The sequence below is a fragment of the Mesoplodon densirostris genome, chromosome 9, assembly GCF_025265405.1.
Source record: "Mesoplodon densirostris isolate mMesDen1 chromosome 9, mMesDen1 primary haplotype, whole genome shotgun sequence".
In the NCBI taxonomy this organism is placed as follows: Eukaryota; Metazoa; Chordata; class Mammalia; order Artiodactyla; family Ziphiidae; genus Mesoplodon; species Mesoplodon densirostris.
In genome coordinates, this window is record NC_082669.1 from 106871319 (window position 1) to 106891906 (window position 20588).

At 55.5% G+C, this 20588-nt stretch overlaps 1 protein-coding gene across 1 annotated transcript; it reads right to left on the reverse strand.

The window, feature by feature from the left end:
* Nucleotides 1-433: 433 nt before the first annotated feature.
* On the reverse strand, nt 434-19682 carry PDIA4 (protein disulfide isomerase family A member 4). The gene is made up of 10 exons (XM_060107500.1): nt 19307-19682; nt 13362-13548; nt 11733-11938; nt 9623-9761; nt 8466-8671; nt 8183-8341; nt 5267-5418; nt 3151-3307; nt 2621-2854; nt 434-1663 (listed from the first exon to the last, which is right to left on the reverse strand). The coding sequence occupies exons 1-10, from the start codon at nt 19392-19394 to the stop codon at nt 1248-1250; spliced, it is 1944 nt and encodes a 647-aa protein (XP_059963483.1). The 5' UTR covers nt 19395-19682; the 3' UTR covers nt 434-1247.
* Nucleotides 19683-20588: the final 906 nt, after the last annotated feature.

Below are 20588 nucleotides of genomic sequence, written 5' to 3' on the forward strand. Positions count from 1 at the left end.
CCCAGCTCACGATTTCTGTTTCAGCAAAATTAGGAACAGGTGAGCGGGGACGGCACATCTTGGTGAATGAGCTCCCGGGATGAAGCTCACATCACACAAATCGCCCAGAACCCTGAGGGCCGGTCCAGCTTCCCGTCCTGTCCTGTCCTGTCCCCTGCTCCCAGCCCCCAGAAGTGCTCAGGGCCTTGCCCTCCGTCCCTGCCCCCTCTCGACAGAATGCACCACTGCCCACCCACAACCAACCAAGAGCAGAGCCCATCGATGCCCCTACCCGGGTCGGGATGCCACCCCACCCCTGGATGCTCAGGGCTGGAGTGAGGCCACCTGCACTCTGCAGGCCGGGCAGGGAGCCTCCCCTCCAGGCCCAGCCTCTCCATCTCCAGCACGCTGAGGCTCCAGGGCGGGACCACGTTCTCTAGGACGGTGACGGAGGTTCATTTTCAATCCTTTCTTTATTCTGTCACAACGGCCTACCCTATCCTCCTATCACCCTGAAGTCTCCACCTGTGCCCTAGCTCATCTCTCCTCGGCCACGGTGGTTCTGAAGAGGCAGGCGGCCTCTCGGAGGCTGAGCCTCGGATCCTGGCTCCAAGGGTCTGGGAGCACCTGGGAAACGCTCCTGCCTGCGGTCCTCGCCTTGGGAGGAGAAGGCACGGTGACGCTCAGGCCTGCAGAGATGCTGCTTCTCCCTGGATCGGGTGGCAGGTCAGTCGGGCTGAAATGACGTCCTCGGCAGGGTGCTCGGCGACAGTTCTCACTTTGTGCCACCACAGGAAGAAAAAAAAACAAACACCAACAGTCCCGTCTTCGGCTAAGCATTCCTCAGATGACAATAAAACAAAAAGGAAAAGTCGACGTGATTTGGCAAAGGCTTCTTAAATTTTAAATTAAAAAAAGAGAAAAAAAAATCACACAGAAGAGATTCAACTTGTCTGCTTTGAAGAAATATATTAAAGAAGGTGAAAAGGTTAAAAAAAAAATCAAACCCCAAATAATGATAAAAATAGATGTATCCTCTGTAAAATTCTGGACTAATCTACTGAGTCATTCATATCTATTCAGTATCAGAGCATGAGGTGAAATACCACAGTATAAAAAATTAAAACACAAGACAAACCAGAACACCTGGAGAGACTGCCTTGAGCAAGCCCACCGGGCTCGCAGCTGGTTCCGGCCCCACTGCCGAGTGCTGGAAGCGCCGCTGTCTGGTCCCTGCCGCGCTCGCCCTGAGCAGACCCTCAAGGCCTTCAGAGTTCTTCCCTGGCCCTGCTCAGTTTTGTGGCATGTTCTTCGATAAACTTGCTCAAATGCTCCAGATCTCTGTTTCCGTCCTCAAATTTAATTGGGTTCTTTTTGTCCCCGCTGGGGGAGAAGTAGATGGTGGGGAAGCCCTCGACTTTGTAGCGGTCGTCGGTGACATCGTTGGCCGTGGTGTCCATCTTGGCGATGACCAGATCCTTGTGTCCCTTGTACTTCTTGCCCAGGGCTGTGTACACGGGCTCCAGCTGCTTGCAGTGCCCGCACCAGGGCGCATAGAACTCGATGAGGACGTCCTTCTTCGGGTCCATCACGATGGAGTCGAAGGTCTTCCCCACCACGACCTTGACCGGCCCCTTGTTGTTCTTGGGCACCGGCTGGGATTTGACAACTGGCTTCAGTTTTCCTGCCGAGGAAAGCAAGCAGAGGAGGAGTGTGAGAGCCGAAAGGCCCGGACCCCGGCGGCTCTGACTGGACCAGGCAGTGAGGCTGGCCTGACGTGCAGGACAGGGCAAGTCAGATGCTGCCAGGGCCAGGCAGGGCCTTGTCTCCAGAAGCCCACCCCCAGTTCTCCGGTTTCCTCACATCCTCTACTTTCCCAGTCCCTGCAAAGGCCAGAGAGGGTGCAGGTGGTTCCCCACAAGGCCTAGCAGACACTGGGTCCTGTTCAGTGAGGCCGTCGTAAGAGATGCTCCCGATGCAGAGGGGTTACTAGGAGGGTGGGCGCCGCGGGCTGGAAGCCACGGTGGGGAGCAGACTGAGCAGAGACGGACAAGGAGGTCTGCCCACCAGCCGCCAGCGCTGGGGACCTGGGGCCATGTGCTCAACCAGATGAGAAAGACACTCGGCTTGATGCCAAAGCAAGTTTCCCTCATACATGAAACTTACATCTAAGTCCAAAAGCCTGTTGTACTTCACATATTATAAAAATAAGGCTTCTTGGGCTTCCCTGGTGGTGCACTGGTTGAGAGTCCACCTGCCGATGCAGGGGACACGGGTTCGTGCCCCGGTCCGGGAGGATCCCACATGCCGCAGAGCGGCTGGGCCTGTGAGCCATGACCGCTGAGCCTGCGCGTCCGGAGCCTGTGCTCCGCAACGGGAGAGGCCACAGCAGTGAGAGGTCCGCATACCACAAAAAATAATAATAATAATAAGGTTTCTTGAGATTTCCAAGACACCTGCCTTTTTTCTAATACAAAAAAAAAAAAAAAAAAAGAGAGAGAGAGAAAGCAAAAGAACAGGGATTCTCCATCCCCATCTTCCCATCCCTCAGGTCCAGGGGGAAGCCTGGGCCAGGCCCCCGACAACAAGCCGGCGGGGCCGCGGAGGTGGAGGATGCGGGGGATGGGATGGGGGGGCCCACCTTTCTTGAAGGCGCTGACGAAGGCTCGGAGGGCGTCGGCATCGAAGTCGTCGGGCTCCATGGCGAACCTGCGGCCGCCCTCGTCCAGGATGGCTGCGTTCACCTCCTCCCCACTCTCACTCAGCCCCAGGTCCTTCATCTCCGTGGCGAAGTCGTCCTCGTCGGCCACGGCAAAGGTGTACTCGGGGAAGTCCTTGGCCACCTCCAGGACCTTGTTCCGCCAGAACTGAGTGGCTGAAAGGGCACCGAGGGCCGTGAGCCGGGCCGCAGCGGCTGAGGCTCCAGATGCCAGGCGCAGACCCCGGACCAGCCTCGGGCCGCAGCCCAGGGGCCCTGCCCGCAGGCGGGTCGGGGTTGGGGGCTGGCCTCGCCCGATGGCCCCCGCATCTCTAATCTAAGAGGGCCCAACTCGACTCGAAGCTCCCCTCGTGCTCAAGCAGAGAGGGAAGAGGGTAGCAACATAGCCCGGGAGGAAAAAGCCCCTGAAGCCGTAAGTAACCACACACCCCAGCTGCCAACCCGGGCCTCACCGACGCGGTAGTCGAAGCTGAAGTCCACGCCATAGTACACGACCACCAGGGGGCGCCGCGAGTAACGCTTGGCCTCGTTGGAAGACTTGCGGTGGCCGACAAGGGGCAGCGTGTGCCTCAACACGTGCTCCTTGATGGCCGAGCTCTCCGTGGAGTCCTGCAAAAGGGGGCAGGTGAGGTGCAGCTGTCTGTCGCTGTCGATGGGAAAAGACATTTGCTCCAAGAGATGGGCACAGGGGCCCCACTCAAGTCCACCCAGTGATGCTGGGGCCCCCCCTCCAGGGAACCCGAAGTGAGCCTCTCGGGCAACCGCAGAGGCCGCGTGCCCTTCCCTCTGGGTGGGGGCTTGCGGTCCAGGTCACTCAGGTTCTGCTGGGGGAAGGCCCGGCTCCCAGATGACAGCGGCGCTAACGTGGGCTACACTGGGTGCAGGGTCCCCCCTTCCCCTGGTCTGATCCTCACAGCAGCCTCTCAGGGACACTGCACGGACGAGGAACACGGTGCCGTGATGCGAAGCGCCGCTGGGGCTCTGAGCTCCGCCTGGAGAAAGCCTGCCCCTGACTAGCTGCTACACCGAAGCCGCGGGCAGGGGTGTGGGCAGCGTCTCTCAGGAAGAGCACGGGGCCACACAGCTGCACGTGAGGGCGGCACGGCCACCTCGCTCTACAGGTGAGGAAACCGAGGCCCAACGAGGTGAGGCTGCCTGCCCAGCAGGAAGTGATGGATGACCACTGCTCTCTCCCCCTAGGGCCCATGTCCCATCTGCAGGGATGGTCAGGAGGTGGCCCCGGGTGGCACTGAAAAATGGCAGGGCGGGCCAGGTGGGAGGAGGCAGCAAGGACGAGGCAGAGGGCAGCCGGGCTGTGGGGTGTCTTGCATCAGGACGGCCCCTGGACCAACCATCACTCAGGAGGGGAGCTCAAAGCCGAGGGACCCAGGACAAATGTGCTCCCGAGCTGAGCACCTGGCACCCGCGGGTCCGAATCTGAACTCAAGGCCAGAGCCGTCCTCGCTTACGTCTGCAGCAAACAGGCTACCCCCTCGCAGCAGTGCTGCCTGTGCTGATTGTACACCTGGCTTCATCTTACCTGTCCTGCCCTTGTCTTCCCTTTGTCCTAATTTTTAAATCCATTTTTAAAAAATCACATTTTATCTGCTGTGTGAATTTTTTACAAAGCAGCCTGAAATAGTTTTTGCAACCAAAACGGTATATAAATAATACCAAAAGAGCAAAGTAGCAGTGATGTGTACAACAGACTGTGGATCTCAACCTTTTCAGGTCAAGGACCCCTTCAAGAATCTACTGAAAGCTGCAGACAGCCCCCTTTCCCAGGAGCATGCACACCATACAGAACTGTGCCATCAGGGACCCTCTGTGGACCCAGAGTCAGTATCTCTGGATGCTAAAAAGAGAAGCTGGAGGGCAGGGGCGAGATGAGACCACCCCCATATGTCCTGGCTGGGGACGGAGCACACCTGCATTTTCCCCTGAGTCTGCTCCTAACTGGTTGTGGGACCTCCAGTCTGTTAGCTCACTTCTCTGCATCTTTCTATCAAATAAAATATTTGGATTCAAGATGTAAGGTTTTTTCCAAACCTGAAGATCTGTTCAGTGGAGTGCGGGGCCCCTGTGAAGCACTCGGAACACCGAGCTGGACCCAGGCTCACCCTGGGCTGGGAACTCCCTCCGCCCCTCTAGAGATGAGTGTGTCACCCCCTTAGGAAGACCGAGAGTGGAGGGACATAGAGGAAAGAAAGGCCAAGTCCACATGCCATGTCCCACAGCTTCACCCAGTGAACAGAGAGGCCCGTCATCACTTCGTAGGCCTCAGCACCCAAGCCACCTGGCGGCAAGTGAGGCTCGGCTCAGACCCAGCAGCCAGCACGTCCTGGCCAGGAGCCACACCAGCCACGCAGGCCGGTGCTGGCCTGCCAGGAGCTATAAAGACCGGGGGAACCCTTCTGGCAAAAGCAGGTGGAGCTTTGCCAGGGGCCAAGGCCCCACGACCCATGAGGTATGTGAGACCCCATCCCCCGACCACCGTCCCTCCTGCGAACCCTGACCAAGAGACCTTCATACTGATCGGATGCCCCGGGGCTGGCATCCCTCACCCACCTGGATGTCCATCACGTGGCTCTTGGGCTCATATTTGGACTGGAATTTCTCAGGCTGCATGATGACCAACTTCCCCGGGGAGACTTTCAAGAACTTTGCTATTTCAGTGCTGAAAGTGTGGTGGAATTTGTAATCCTCTCTCAGGTTGTTAGCTGAAAAATTAACAGAACAGCAAATACACAATTTACTAAATTGCTTAAATGATCTAGATTCAACTCACTACCCGCCATCAGTCAAAGCAAACGCCCAGAAAATAGTGTCATTAACCACGAACGCTGTGTGGACAATATCCAGAGCTGAAACACTTGAAAGGAGTCTGGATTTTAAAAGGTGGTATAGATGTAATACCTTAAAATCTATATATCTTGGAATTTATTTTAAAAATAGACTATCTTCACAGAAAAACTTAGAGCTAATTTGTCAGGCGCTACGGTCAACTGTGGCCTCTGACGCTGAGAAGCACGTAACCCTAGACAGACAGCCCCAATCCTCCTGTGTCCGTCACAAGAACCCTCCATCCCCACAGGGAGTTTTCACACCCAGCACCCTTCGCAGGGGCTTGACTGCTCCTCCTCGAGTTGCTGGGTGGCCTGTTTGTGGGCTGCGGTTCTTTTGCTATACGTACTTTAAATCTTGGGAAACTCCCAAATGCAACCCCACTGTCTGAGGATACTCTAGAACAGGGGCTGGCAAACTTCTTTGGAAAGGACCAGACAGGAACTATCTTGGCTTTGTGGACCCCATGGTCATGACGACCCAGCTCTGTGCTGAGCAGCGTGCAAACCATCCAGTGTGCTGTGTTCTAAGGGAACTGACAAAACCAGGTGAGGACCGGATTTGGCCCGTGGGCCGGCCTGTCAACCCCTGCCCCGGACCCCACAGGGGAATCACCTCAGTCCCTCTGCTCTGTCCTGGCTGAGGCATCCAGATGCACCCTGAGCGGAGTCTGTGGTCCCAGCACTGGGTGAGGTGTCGCCCCACCCGAGGGCAGCCTCCGACTGGTTATAGGGACAGGCGGCTGAGGGCACAGTACGTGTCTTGCAGGAGGCAGGGGCGACCTGGACAAGCTCACAGCTTTTGGAAGCTAAGACAGACTTCGACTGAAATCGTAATCTTCGACCTGCCAACTGTGTGACTTCAGGCCTGCCAGTTACTCACCTCCCCGAGCCCCAGTCCCTCTTCTGTAGAAACAGGACAGGGCACCTCTCAGACCACTGTAAGAATGAAACAAGGTGGCCCACCCAGAGGGCACACCCGTTCTAAGCCGCCAGGCGCCCCGGGTATTTGTTATCAGGTGGCCCCGGGTGGAGAGACAGAATCGACTTAAGAACCTCCCGCCCGCCCTCCACGCTCACAGACCCCTTCCTCCCGCCAGCCTCCCCTCTGCTCCTGCCCCATCGGCTTCCCCGTCGTCCGCGCTGCAGCCCCAGGACTGTCTCTGGCTCCTTCCCCACAGTCTACACCCCAGGCCCAGTGACTGTCACCCCTGCCTGAGCCTAACCCGGCCAGCCACGTGGAGTCACACGTATGTCAGACTGGAAGTGAGGCAGCTGGATGGGCAGCACCCGGGCCCACCCAGATGTATAGCACCAGAACCCACTTTTTTTTTTTTCCGGTACACGGGCCTCTCACTGTTGTGGCCTCTCCCATTGCGGAGCACAGGCTCCGGACGCGCAGGCTCAGCGGCCATGGCTCACGGGCCCAGCCGTTCCGCGGCATGTGGGATCCTCCCAGACCGGGGCACGAACCTGTGTCCCCTGCATCGGCAGGCGGACTCTCAACCACTGCCCCACCAGGGAAGCCCCAGAACCCACATTTTGACAAGATCCCCAGGGATCTGCATGCACATAAATGTGTAGGCTTGGGGACTCCGTGGCTGCCTGTGGCCCTGGGTGGGCTAGGGGACCCCTCTGCAAGTTTCTAGCACAACTGGGTGACAAGGTTACTGAGTGAATCAGTGAAGACTGAGGAAGCACAGACAGAGTTTAGCTCTACTGTAAGTCCTACGTTAATCTGCATTTGACAAATGCACAACCGTGACTGCGCGGCACAGAGATTAGCACTAAGTGGCAAGCAGGTCATAACTACTCCTTCGAAGTAGAAAAGCAAACTGCTTTGGTGCGTGTGACGTGGGGTGAGGGGTGGAGGGCACTCAGCAGGAGCTGATGAGGACCAAGAGGGTCCTGAGCGTCCCTGAAAAACCTTCTTTTGTTCATGACCGGGGGACCATCCGGGGAGCGAGGACGCCAGCCCCCACGGGACACCACTGACAGCTGCTGGTGATAAACTCTGCCTCCGAGACCAGCGAGACCAGCGAGACCAGCGAGACCAGCAAGACCAGCATTCACCGTGCGAGCAGCATCCCCAGGCGCTTTGCTAAGCACTTCCTCCACTTTATCTCAACTAATGTAACAACCTTCCAAGTAGGACAGGTCACCGTGTTGGACGTGAGATCTCCGAGCTGATCAAGTCACTGACTGTGGTCACGGTATTCTAACACCGGCAGAGCCAGGACTCGAACCCAGGTCTGATGCAGAAACCCTCCCTCTCCGGTCAAGACCCTACCCCTGGCAGAGGGAACGGCTCTGGGAAGGGGCCCCTGGAAGGGGCGGGAGGTAGACAATGACCTTGGATGAACTTGACTGTGCCCCTCCCCTCCTCCCAGAGGCCAGGAGGGGGACTGCGCAGCCCTCTCATCTATTTAGTAAGAGATCGTATCACCCACGTGCAACTAAAGCAACAGAGAACCAACCCCCAAGCCCAGAAAGAAAAGCCTGTTCCCACGTATGCAATCTCAATTCTTCCACCAAGCCAGCCCCTAAAGCGACGCCCAGGAGTTTTATACAAAAGCAGCAGACTCCCCAGCAACCTCAGACGGCCCCGGCACTCTGCCCCTCCCAGAGGGCCACTCCTTACCAGCGTCCTGGTACTGCTGGTAGGCTGGGTCGCTCTCCGCCTTGAAGACCCCAACGATGATGACATCGTCTCCATCCTTCAGGAACTCCTGGACCTGCTTCAGGGCCAGGATCTGCTTGGAGGGCGGCCCGGACTGCTCGATCATGTAGTCCACGATCCCTAGGAGCACAGCACACGCCTGAGGGGCCGCTGGGGGCTGTAGGGCGCTGTCCCCACAGCTCTGCCGGCGGCCACACGCGCCAGGAGCTTCCCCCCGCACCGAGGCCAGAGAAGGCGGCAGTACCGTATTTTTCCCGTGGGCCGTTGTAATCGAAGGGCTTTCCCTTGCGGAAGAGTTTCAGGGTGGGATAGCTGGAGACGTCGAACCTCTTGGCCAGGTCTGTCTCTGCAGTGGCGTCGACCTTCGCCAGGGGGATCGGGGGAGAGTGCTTGCTCAGCTCCTTGGCGGCCTTCTCATACTCGGGGGCCAGTTTCTTGCAGTGTCCACACCTGCGAGAGGAAGCTGTTCTGTCAGGGGCCTGTTCTGGTGTGGATGCCACCTGCCAGGTAAGTGAAGCACAGAAACCCCGCCTGCGCTCCCGGGCTACAACCTCGGGATGCCCCCAGGTGAGGGCGGGGCCCGGGCCTTCCCCAGGGGCCAGCAGGATGTGGCCTCCTCCTTCATGGGGGTGGGGGGACGCACACAACACACACACACCCGAGACATGGGTGGACAGGGGCGTAACCGTGACGCAGGGTAAGACGTGGGAAAGGCCAAGACAATTTTCTTGGTTGGAGAGCTGGGGCAGGTAAGGATACCAGTCAGTGGTGACTTCACACAGGACGTGAGGGTGAGCTGGGACACGAGGGATGGGCAGGAAGTGGATGCAAGCCTGTGAAGGGCGGGGGGGTGAGGGGAAGGGACAAAAGGCAGGAAACTGCAGGGACCCCGGGGCTCCGGCACAAGAAGGGAACACGTCTTGAGTGTAAAGCAAGAGTCAGGGTCAACTTCCAAGATTCACTCCAGAACAGTTGAGAGCAGAGACGAAGACAGAGAAAACCAAGGTTCAAACATCTCAGGAGGGAGGCAGCGAGGCCTGGGGGGCAGCGGGCACTGCCCGGCGCACGGCCGTGTCCTCCAGCTCCGAGGGGCCCCAGATCGTTGGGTGGCCCCCCTACGTGGCCCACGTGGCTTACTCTCCCCTGCAGCCTCCACGCTTCAGGCCTATATTTTAGCCTCATCCTAACCCCCAGGAAAGACTCTGTGAAACCACCTCTCTCGGAACACGCAGCGCCCCACTCTGCCCACTTGTGCACGGCGGGGACTTTGCGCCCGCCTGCTCTTCGGCTAGTCCTGCCTCACGTGCGGGGGTCTGTCTCTGCCACCCCCGGCCCGTGCCTGTACCGAATACAGGACGGGCCTGACCAGTATCCGATAACAGGTGATAGACACCATCTTACCACGGGGCATAAAACTCCACCAGAATGATGCCTGCGTCGTTCACCACCTCATCGAAGTTATCTTTGGTCAGCACGAGCGTGACTTCTGGTGGAGGTGTCCAGTTGGGCTGGGAGATCTCTTTGACCTTGGCCACAATTTCTGGAAGAAACAACACAAGACTAAGCACATGCAGGCCCCCGCTCCAGGGGTGGCAGGTGGTGAGGGGCGGAGAGAGAGAGCAGGGCCACAGAACGGGACCCAAGCAATTTCCTGAAATCCAATCACGTATACAGCCAGGGCCACTCTGCACAATTAAGAGCCAGAGGCCCACTATTTCCAGGAGCCGTCCGTCACATGTCCACTGCCACACGCACCCCCTGCAGACTGCTCGAGACAGTCCAAGCCCAACCCAACGAACGAGACTTCCGTTCCTACCACGCCAGGGTTCTAACTGCACTCGAACCCCGAGAGGTCATCTCCCAGTGTTTGACCACACGTGCCTATTAATAGTTTTGGGGGCATCCTCTTAACTCGTACAAATACATATGTATTTAGACACGCACATCTAGCACTGGCATGTTACACGCATCATAAAATGTAACCAAACTGGAGGAAAATGAAAACAGGAGCAGCAGCTCCCACGCTGCTCAGGCTGCACAGACTGCAAAAGGCCCATCTGTGGCCTGCTTCCCCGGAGACGGATTCAACGCCAGGCCTGGGACACTGAATATATGCTCGCAAAGCACTTTCCAAGGGGTTCTTAGGAGCAGCGGCTGCAAACTTTTTCTCTCCTTGTTTGCCGTAGAATCTACCAAGGAGCCAGGTCTGAGACCCACTGCCGCAAAGCACGAGCTTTCAGACTGGAGCGCGCACAGCAGCACCTGCTGGTGTAGGCGGAGCCGAGGCCCTGGGGCCATCAACGCGGGCGAGCCCCATTATTATTATTTTTCTTTTTTGCGGTACGCGGGCCTCTCACAGTCGTGGCCTCTCTCGTTGCGGAGCACAGGCTCCAGACGCGCAGGCTCAGTGGCCATGGCTCACGGGCCCAGCCACTCCATGGCATGTGGGATCTTCCCGGACCAGGGCACGAACCCATGTCCCCTGCATCGGCAGGCGGACTGTCAACCACTGTGCCATCAGGGAAGCCCCGAGCCCCATTATTAAGATGCACTGGGAGGGCTGGTGCCTGGGGAGGCCACTTAGGCAAACTCTGCTCTCAAGATTCCAAACTGGGCCACATGCCTAGCTGTCAGGTGTCAGGCGCAGACCTCCAAACATACAAGTCCGTCACAGGACAGACTCTCATACCAATCCAAAGGGAACCTTGAGATCAAGTCCAAATGACCTCACACTCCGTGATGAGGAGCCCAAGGCCCAGCAAGGGAGGCCCTTGTGGGGGGACACAGGGCTACGTGATGGCAATGAAGACCCCAAACCTACTCAGTGCTATTTCTACTATGCTATACTGGGAATGGAAAATGCAGCACAAAGCAATCTTTTTTTCTTAAGTGATTAAGAGATAGGCTAAAGGCTACCACAATGTTATTCTCTCATTCATTTAATGAAACTTATTTAGTGTCTGATGTGAGCCAGGCAGGGATCCATCGGGCCTGGTTTTAGAAACACTGTCTGGCTCCGCACACCAGTGGTCCCAACGTGGGGCGCTGGACCCGCACATTCGGCAAGCCCTTGGCGCTCGCAAGAAATGCAGGTTATTGGGCCAGACCTGAAACTTAGTGAATCAGAAGCTCTGGGCTGGCGCTCGACAGTCTGTCTTAACGAGCCCCCTCAACCCCACCCCACCCCATCCCATCCCCCGTGAGTCGGATGCAAGCTAGACGTTCAGAAGCACTGCTCCAGTGCACTACCAAGACCCATGAACTGCAACACACCGGCTCCAGACCTTGAGTTTCATGGCCGTCAATGGAAGAAGATACCCCCTCCTGTGCAAGGACAAGTTTATGTTGATCCAAGTGTCCGTGAACATTCCATCAGGGATCACTCCACGTCCACTCAGCTCAGCTTCCTTTCTAATATCCAAATTGCCCTCCCATCACCCCCTCCACTTTCCCCTCCAGCGGGAGGGAGCCCGGTCCCCCCGACTTCCACCAGCAGCTCAGAGGCACTCACCTTCCTGGGTCCTGGAGCCCTCGTAGTCGACAGCCTGCCCCTTTTTAAGGATCTTGATGGTGGGATAGCCACTCACGTCAAACCTGCTGGCCAGCGCCGATTCCGAGGTCGCGTCGATCTTGGCGACAGCGATGGGAGGGTCATTCTCCTTCAAGGTGGTGGCGATTTTTTCATATTCTGGAGCAAACTGCTTGCAATGCCCGCACCTGAGAATCAGATTTCGTGAAGAAGCAGCAGGTTAACTGTACCCATGGAGTCTTAAATCCAGCAACACGCACACAAACGGGGGCACTGGGACCAGAAATGTTTGCAGTTAACAAGAAACACAAAACAGGGGAGGCCAAGGCAGCTGAAAGTCAAACAGCTCCAGGTTCGAAACTGAGCTCTGCTGAGGGAACATGCTTTCAACATCTCTACGCCCCAGTGTAAGGAGAAGACTCTTCCTGAAAGATGCTGTCTTTTCCGCTCCTCTCAGAAGCATATGGCAGGGTTTTCCAGAGGCTACGTGACCGACGATGATGTCAGCATTCTGATGTTAACATGTAAGAGGGCTCCTGTTATTTAAAGATGGCTTTTTCTATTTCTCAGTTTTAATTTCTGATATGGTAACTACTGATAAACATGACCCACATAACACGCTATTTGAGGTCCTCAATTATTAAGTGTTAAGGGGTCCTGAGAACAAAATGTTTGAGAACGGCTGATCTATAAAGCAGGAATGATGTAACCTCATAGGCCTGTCCTAAGGACTGTTTAGATACTTTTACGAAGTATCTCACACTGTGCTAGACAAACAACATAAGAATATCTTGACTGTTTTGTCTCCGAGGTGAACCAAGGAGGGCAGGAGAAAGGGGAAAAAGAAGACGGGATTATGAGATGGAAAAAACAGCAGGAGAGAGGTGGGGGGAAGGAGCCCAAGAGTCATGACTGGCTGCACCGTGAGGGTGAAAGATGGGAAAAGAGGGGCTGCTCCCCCAGGGCCCATGCACCTTTCCTATGGGAGGCCCCAGGGGCTGCACTGGGCAGCCGCCAGACTCCGGGCAGAAGGAGGGGTGGAGGGCTGAATCTGTAATGAGGGATGCGTCTGTTACCCACGCAGGTCTCTGTGTCATCACAGCTTGTCAGCCGCCCCCAGCTGTAACTAGCAGAGGACGTGTTCACCTTTTTTTTTTTTTTTTTTTTTTTTGCGGTATGCGGGCCTCTCACTGTTGTGGCCTCCCCCGTTGCGGAGCACAGGCTCCGGACGCGCAGGCTCAGCGGCCATGGCTGACGGGCCCAGCCGCTCCGCGGCACATGGGATCCTCCCAGACCGGGGCACGAACCCGTATCCCCTGCATCGGCAGGCGGACTCTCAACCACTTGCGCCACCAGGGAGGCCCAGTGTTCACCTTTTTAAGCACTGGATCTGAAACGAGCGGGGCCCACGGTCCCCGAGGGCTGGCTCGTCGGACGCTCAATGCAAATTGGCAGAATGCTGAGCTCCTGGCGCTCCCGAACCAGGAGTCTGGGTTGCTGCACCCGGACACTCCCACCCTGCTGGGTCCGGATGACACTGAGGGGTCAAGCCTGGGACACAGAGGAACCCCTGGTCCATCTGGCTGAGGGGGGCGGGGCGTGGGTCCTCACCATGGAGCGTAGAACTCCAGCAGCACCGTGTCTTTGTCAGCCACAAAGTTATCAAAGTTCGCGTCATTTAGGACCAAGACACCGTTTTCTTCCTTAACTTCCAAGTCGTCGCCGTCGTCGTCCTCCTCCTCGTCATCTTCCTCCTCCTCGTCTTCCTCCTCAATGGCATCCTCTTTCTTAGAAGAATCTGTGCAGAAAATACCCAGACTGGTTAGGAAACTGGTGACCCTCCTCCTTAAAAATCTTCCTAGAGGGACTTCCCTGGTGGCACAGTGGTTGGGAATCCATCCGCCTGCCAGTGCAAGGGACACGGGTTCGAGCTCTGGTCCGGGAAGATCCCACAGGCCGCAGAGCAACTAAGCCCGTGCGCCACGCCTGCGAGCCACAACTACTGAGCCTGCGCTCTAGAGCCTGCATGCCGCAACTTCTGAAGCCTGCGTGCCTAGAGTCCGTGCTCCACAACAAGAGAAGCCACTGCAATGAGAAGCCCGCGCACCGCAATAAAGAGTAGCCCCCACTCGCCGCAACTAGAGAAAAGCCCACGCGCAGCAAGGAAGACCCAACACAGCCAAAAATAAATAAATAAATAACTTCATTAAAAAAAAAAAAAATCTCCCTAGAACCCAAAACCCTCAAAATGGTCATGAGTCCTGCGTGGTCCCTGGGGGCTTCCCCGACCCCAGAAATTTGCATATCGGGTGGCCACTTAAGATTTCACTTAAAGGGAGGTCACGCCTAAAAGACAGTTGAAAACTGACTACAGGTCTAGAATTTAAAGTCTAAAATCTGCAGCAGGACTTGGACGGCAGGACCAGCCCCCTCTCCAGACGGAGCACTCCCTCCCCGGCCTTGCTCTGCAGGCCTCCAGCCCAGGCACAGAGAACCCTCCCTCCCGCGTCCCAGGCACAGATCCGATCCACCCCGATCCACCCCTCGGGCTGCCCCGCGGCAAGGCTCCCTCACCCATATGCACGCCGTGCGTCTCAGGCTCCTCACTTTGTGGGTCCCCCACGTCTGTGCTCAAGGGCCAGGCTAACTTTCACAGACGTGCTCCTCTTCCTCACCCTCTCTGCTTCCACAGGCAGGAAGGACTGCATCTAATCCCTGCCCCCCCACACACAATGAATGACTGACTGCCAGGTCCCCAGATGAGTACAAACAGGAAACAAGTACTGGTTCTCAACTTTTCCACCCTGGAGGTTACTCGGGCTGACTTTATAAGTAAAAGATGATTCCCCACACTCTTCCCTTCACATTTCAACCTTTTGCTAAAGGATTATAACACCTGTGGGGCTATTTTTTATGTGTATGAGGTAAAAATGCCACCCCTTTCAGAAATGGATTAGGATTCCATCCTCCAGAATGAAAAATTGAGAACCAGTACTGGTTTCCTGTTCGTACCCTTGTAGGACACCCTGCCTGGAAGCAAAGTACTCTTTCCAGAACGCAAGAATATGAGCACATCTTATTATCAAGGTTCAACTGAATTTGTTGCTGAACTACAGGTACCAGAAATCCTGAACGGCAGTTCTCGTTACCCAGGTTCCCCAGCTGCTACCACGTCAGCAAACAGAACTGCAGCCAGCACGATTTCATCAACTCCAAAGGCAGAATGTTTCAGGGCCCATTATTTATTTTTGGAGATGCTTCCCAGGAGAGAAACCAACACTGACAGCGGGACTGAGGTCAGGGCTTGAAAACCTGCCCTCGGGACCCGGGAACCCCTGGGACTTGACCAATCTTAGCCACCCCTGAACTGATCCAGTGCTGGCTCTGCAGCTGCTCAGAAAAGCCAGGAACTGGTCTGGGCAGGGTGGCAGCTTTGCTCGTTATCATTAAAATCTACCAATCTGCACACTAATGGTCAAAAGCAAACCAAAAAACCCACCCCACCCCGCCAAGCCCCACTTTCCTCCACACTTGTCCCTTCAAACACCCACTGCTTTTTCCTTTCACATCCCCCTCTCCAACTTAAGGCAGAAGTTCCTCCATTGCACGGGCAGGAGAAACGGCTCTAAAATCCAAAAAGAACACCCACCAATTTGAGGAGTACATACCCAGCAGACTCCCATGTTTCTTGGGGCAGGTTACTGGCCCTGCCCGCAGTTTTCCTCCCGCCCTCCCCGAGCTCCCCAGCCACCTTGCCACTTCCCTGCTCCCCATCAGGGACCCTGTGGGGTGCTCAGGCCTGCAGAAGCCCCAGGCCCCCAGCACTGTCAGCAGGAGGCTTGGGGAGAGCGATGAGAACCAGGCTCCCTGGATGTGGAGGGGGCAGGACCTAGAGGAAGACAACCTGGGCTCAACCCCAACGCCACCTCTCAGGGTGGCCTCAGCTCGTTTCTTTACACTCACGTCACACTGAATCCCCTTCCACTGGTGACTGGCAGCCAACACGATACACCCAGGTCCTCGGGAATCCTAGGACGTAACGCTTGAGAACCTCCGGGTTCACACGGGCTGGCTAGGGGCTCCCGGTACTTCTAGGAACACTGCCTACAACAAACTTGCAGGATAAGTACTAGCTGACCCATGTTGGCCTGCAGAACCCTGGTCCCAGTGGCTTTCAAAAGGCTAGTCTGACCGCCCCTCACTTGAAAGTCCCACCCAAAATGACCCACATCGGGGCTGCAAAACCGGGGGCTTAAAGTGGGGATGTCGTGCAGGTTCTCTGCTCCTGTCGGGGGCCTAGGAAGCGCCACACGCCTTGCCCCAGATCTGGGTGCTCCCACGGCCCAGAAGGCCTGCTGAGGGCAGTTAGGTAGATGCCCCAGGCAGTGCATCTCCACTCTCACCGCCTGGCTGCTCAGCTCAGTCCAAGAATCAAGTTGACTTGCGGGCAGACGGAAAGACTGGAGGAAGGTTGGAAAGAAGGCTCGGGAGAACTCAATCCTCTCTTCAAGCTAGGAAACAGCTCGGGGAGGAAGAGGGACTCGGCTACCCGCTCAATGCACAGGGATAAGGTGAATTTTACAAAACGGAAAAGCAAAGATGCTTTCCTACCTACACCCAGCCCGAAGTGGTCTGCGAGCACTACTGGTAATGGGGCTCTCACGATTAAATGGGGGTCCATGAGTTATCCTGGGACAGAGCTCCGAACAGTGAATTCAGTTCTTGACACTTTTTAAAAAACTGACTTTGAGTTTATATTTTTAAGGATAAACAAAATGGCAGAACATTCCCTATGTAATTAAGGATCCTCAACAGCATTAAGGCGTGGCCCCCCCTTTCCATTCCTCCCCAAGTTGCAGACAACCCCCAGGGTTGACTCCTCTACAACTGGAGAAGGTGCTGGCTCTGTATTCCCACGGACTAAAACCCCACACATCCGGACAAGGAAAATATCTCAGTTTAATGGGGAGACCACTCTTCACTGGGCTTCACTTTTAAAGTTGGACATTCTAGGATAGAAATATATCCAAAGCCTTCCAGCACCTTCTGGAAGGGTGCCATCCTCCCCAGCGTGTAGTCAGTGAAGCCTCTTGCATCATCTCCACACACTGCTTAGCCCACCCAGTAAGGCCACTCCTGAAATGTAGGCCCCTCCTCTAACCAGGTCACTGCAACCCCTGGCCCCTCCCACCAGTACATCTGACAACTCTGGATCCTGCCCAGGCTGGACACCAGCGGCTCCTTACAGCATGTCCTCATCTGCCTCCTCAGCTGGCCGGTCTTCCAGTCCCCACCAGGGAGGTGCCCATAAAAGTTGGGTAAATCTTACCATTAGGTCAATACTGAATAGAAAAAGAGAAACTTGTTATCAGATATAACATCACTTAACTGACATGTTTTATGTGCCAGGCACCGTGCTGAGCACTTAAGCACACTATCTCATCCCCCGAGGGAAACACATTACATGCACTTTACAGAGGAAGAAACAGAGAGCTTTAGTCACCTGCCCAAAGGCACAAGGCTACTGAGTGGAGGGTCCTGACTGCTCAGCCGCTATGCCATGTTGACACATAGGATTTTCTTCCCAGGATGCCCCAAGCTTTACATGGACTCGTTTGATAATTACTTCTCAGAAACGAAAAGAGAGGGACAACTGGACAGTTCCTCAGCACTGTACCGAAGTGAATTTCCACTTACTTTAAAATCTAAACCAATCCCAAATAAAAGCAAGCAAGGGACTTCCCTGGTGGTCCAGCAGTTAACTCTGCACTCCCAATGCAGGGGGCCCCGGGCTCCATGCCGCATGCCGCAAACTACAAGAGCTCACAGGCTGCAATGAAGATCCCGCATGCTGCAACTAAGACCAGGTGCAGCCAAATAAATAAATAAGTAACTAAGATCCCGCATGCCCAGCAGTGCGGCAAAACAAAAAGGTAAAATGCATGAGAGGCACAAAAGGGGGAGAATCCCCTAAGGACTGGGATCATCTGGGGTAGAGGGAAGTGTGGCCCTAAAATAAACCCACGGGATGGGTTATCTGTGATAGAAGCTGAACGTGAAGAGCCAGGGATGGGAAAGAGTCAAGGTAACTACTAGAAGCCCCACCCTACCCAACCGCAGAGATTCCTGGGCTCACCCCAGAGGCGACTACTTCCCAGGGTCTCCAGTGCATTAGTGACCTGGGACCCAAATGACACACTCCCTCTTCCTAATAGCCCTTGGTGTCCACCCATGTTTGCCATCCTTCCAGGCCTCTTAAGAATCCCCGCAAAATAGAATCACTGGATCAGAACCAAGACAAAGCTAGTTTGCTCTTTGGCTACGTTCCAAAAACTACCCTCCATCTCCACTGGTCCTCAAACTTTAAGGTGCCTCCCAAAGTTTACTTTGCCCATGAATCAATGAAATGTTTAACATGCAGATTCGAGGGCCCACCGCTGCAGTCCGCTTGGGTGTATTTTGGGACCCTGTATTTAAATAAGCACCAAGTATTTGGATAAAGGTCCTAAGACGTAGGTGACACTACTCTCTAGTTCCTGTTGGCAGGTAGGTGTTCTTCTCACCAAGCGCTGGTTTTTAACTTACCTTTCTACGTGGGTAAAGACTCTTGAATCACTGACTTGCATAGAAGTTACTCAAGCTGTTTAAAAGAGTATAAAGTTCACAGTTCCTTTACACACTAACATTAGAAAAAGGGGTTTATTTATATTGGAACAAACTCAACAGGAAAAAACTCTAGTCACCAGTCACCTAGAGAAAGGCCAGAGAGGAAGAAGTTTAAGACCAGTAATGCAATGCCCTGTTCTCTAGGAATTAGCATTCTTTTCTTGACTAAAACTTTCTAATTTTCCAAGTTCTCTTACACCATTTGTTTTTAGCTAGCTGATTTCAAAGAAAAATGCAGGAGTGATGACGAGTAGCTGCGAACCTTCCTCCCAGAGCGGGCGCTTTATGGGCAGGGGCCACACTCATCCTTAACTCCCACAACCCAGTGCAGTGACTGGCACACACAGTAGGTGCTCAATAAATGCTCGCAAAAGGAATGTTATCTCCGGTTTCCAAAAGATGAAAACCAAGCCATCCCTTTCTCCCTCAAACCAGAACCCTTGAGTTACTTATATCCAAACCTACAAACCAGTTTTGAGACGTAAAATGCTTGCTGCCCGCAGTTGTCCCGAGAGCTCCCACTTGGGGCTTCATGCCCTCGCCCCTTCTCTAAAATCTGTTTTGAAAACAGAGGCCCCTCTCCCTTCACACTCCCTGGGCGTGTTAGTCTCAAATGCTGAACCACTTCCCAAGCTCCCCTTCCCAGGAGCGGGCAGTCAGCCTGGACTCGAGGAAAATCTGAGCAGCATCAGGGCGAAGGAGCCAGCATGCAAATTAGGCACTTTACATCCTCTCCGCGTTCAAGCCTCGGTGGCAGCCCCGGCCGCTTCGCCACCCTCCTCTCCCGGATCTCCCAAGCGATCCTGTCCCCCGCTACCGCCCTCAAACTGCAGCACGTCGGCGGTCCGCGCGGCGCCCCCCGCCCACAGGCCCGGCCCGCCGCCGCTCACCTTCATCCGGGCCCTCGGCGCTCGCCGCTGCCAGCAGCTGCGCCAGGGCTAAGAGCAGAACGAGCAGCCAGGCTTTCCGGGGCCTCATCGCGGCGGTGCGGAGCTCGGCCTCCTCGCGCCAGCGGCCGCTGGGCGATCCCGAACCTCTGGCTCCGGTCTCGCGAAAGGAAACGAGAAGTAAGGAAATAAACCGCCCCCCACCGGAAGACCTAGCCGGCAATTGACTGGGGGCGGGGGAAGCCGCGGACCGGCCAATCCCAGCCCGACCGGGCGCGCGGGCCGCGTGAGCCGAAGTGCGCTTCCGAGTTCCGCGGCACCGTTCTCAGCGCAGTTCCTCCTCCCGGCCTCCTCCGCAGGCCCCGCGGTTCCGGCGTTTAAAGATCGGAGCGCTAATGTGAGGTGCCCCCTTCTGATTGGCTGCGCCGCGGCCTCCAATCAGCGGCTGCCACTCGGTTTGCCTGGAGCGCACAGGCTGAGAGAGGGAGCGGGGGAGAACAAAGGCGGCCGGCAGGGGCCGGAGGGGCGGGGTCGGGCTACGCCTCAGGAGCAATTGGCCGGTGGAGCGGTAGGCGGGGCCTTGGAAATGCGAGGCGGGCGGGGCTCCAAGCTGCTGATCTGGGCAGGAAGAACACGTGTCCTTAGCAGAACGTTGGTGAGAGGGTACGTGTGCGCAACCCTGGGGGACCCCGGGGGGGGGGGGGCGGCTCAAGAGCGAAGCGGCGGAGGGTCCCGAACTAGTCTGTTGGTGGGAAAGAGAGAGAACGGGACTCCGGAGTCGGCTTCATGTTCGTGGTCTTTTTGGTTTATGCCTGCGCGAATGAAAGTTGGCGTTTCTCTCCTGGATTAAAACACAAATTGGCCTTAGGGACGGGGGGTCGCATGCAGTAAAAGTGAATCTAGAACTAGGATTTGGGGAAGCTTCTCTCTAGGATTTCATCTATGAGCAGGCCATCAGGTGTGTGTCTAAACTTTGCTTCATGTTATCAATTTTCCTGATTTTATGCAAAACCTATAGGTTTACACAAGTCTAAATATAGGCTTGGGGTTTTCCCTCTTGACAATTTAGGAGGAAGAAAACTAGATTAAGATAGATAATGATTTTTGTACGTCAAGCCGTGATGTGTCTTAGGGTTTGAGATTTCTTTAACACCTGGGGATTCATATGCCTGAAGAGTTACGGAAGACAGATAGGTCAAATTAACAAAACTCGAGGGTCCAGAAGCATTTTTCTGTGTATACAGATTGTCAGGAAGAAAGAAAGCTAACTACTCACAGGCTTTAG

Excerpts from the sequence above, each read along its gene's own strand:
- PDIA4 (XM_060107500.1), bottom strand. The coding sequence starts at position 19,394 with ATGAGGCCCCGGAAAGCCTGGCTGCTCGTTCTGCTCTTAGCCCTGGCG. Across the intron at positions 11,939-13,361 it reads CTGGAGTTCTACGCTCCATG|GTGCGGGCATTGCAAGCAGT; the intron begins GTGAGGACCCAC and ends TCTGATTCTCAG. Across the intron at positions 8,342-8,465 it reads CGGCCCACGGGAAAAATACG|GGATCGTGGACTACATGATC; the intron begins GTACTGCCGCCT and ends CTGTGCTCCTAG.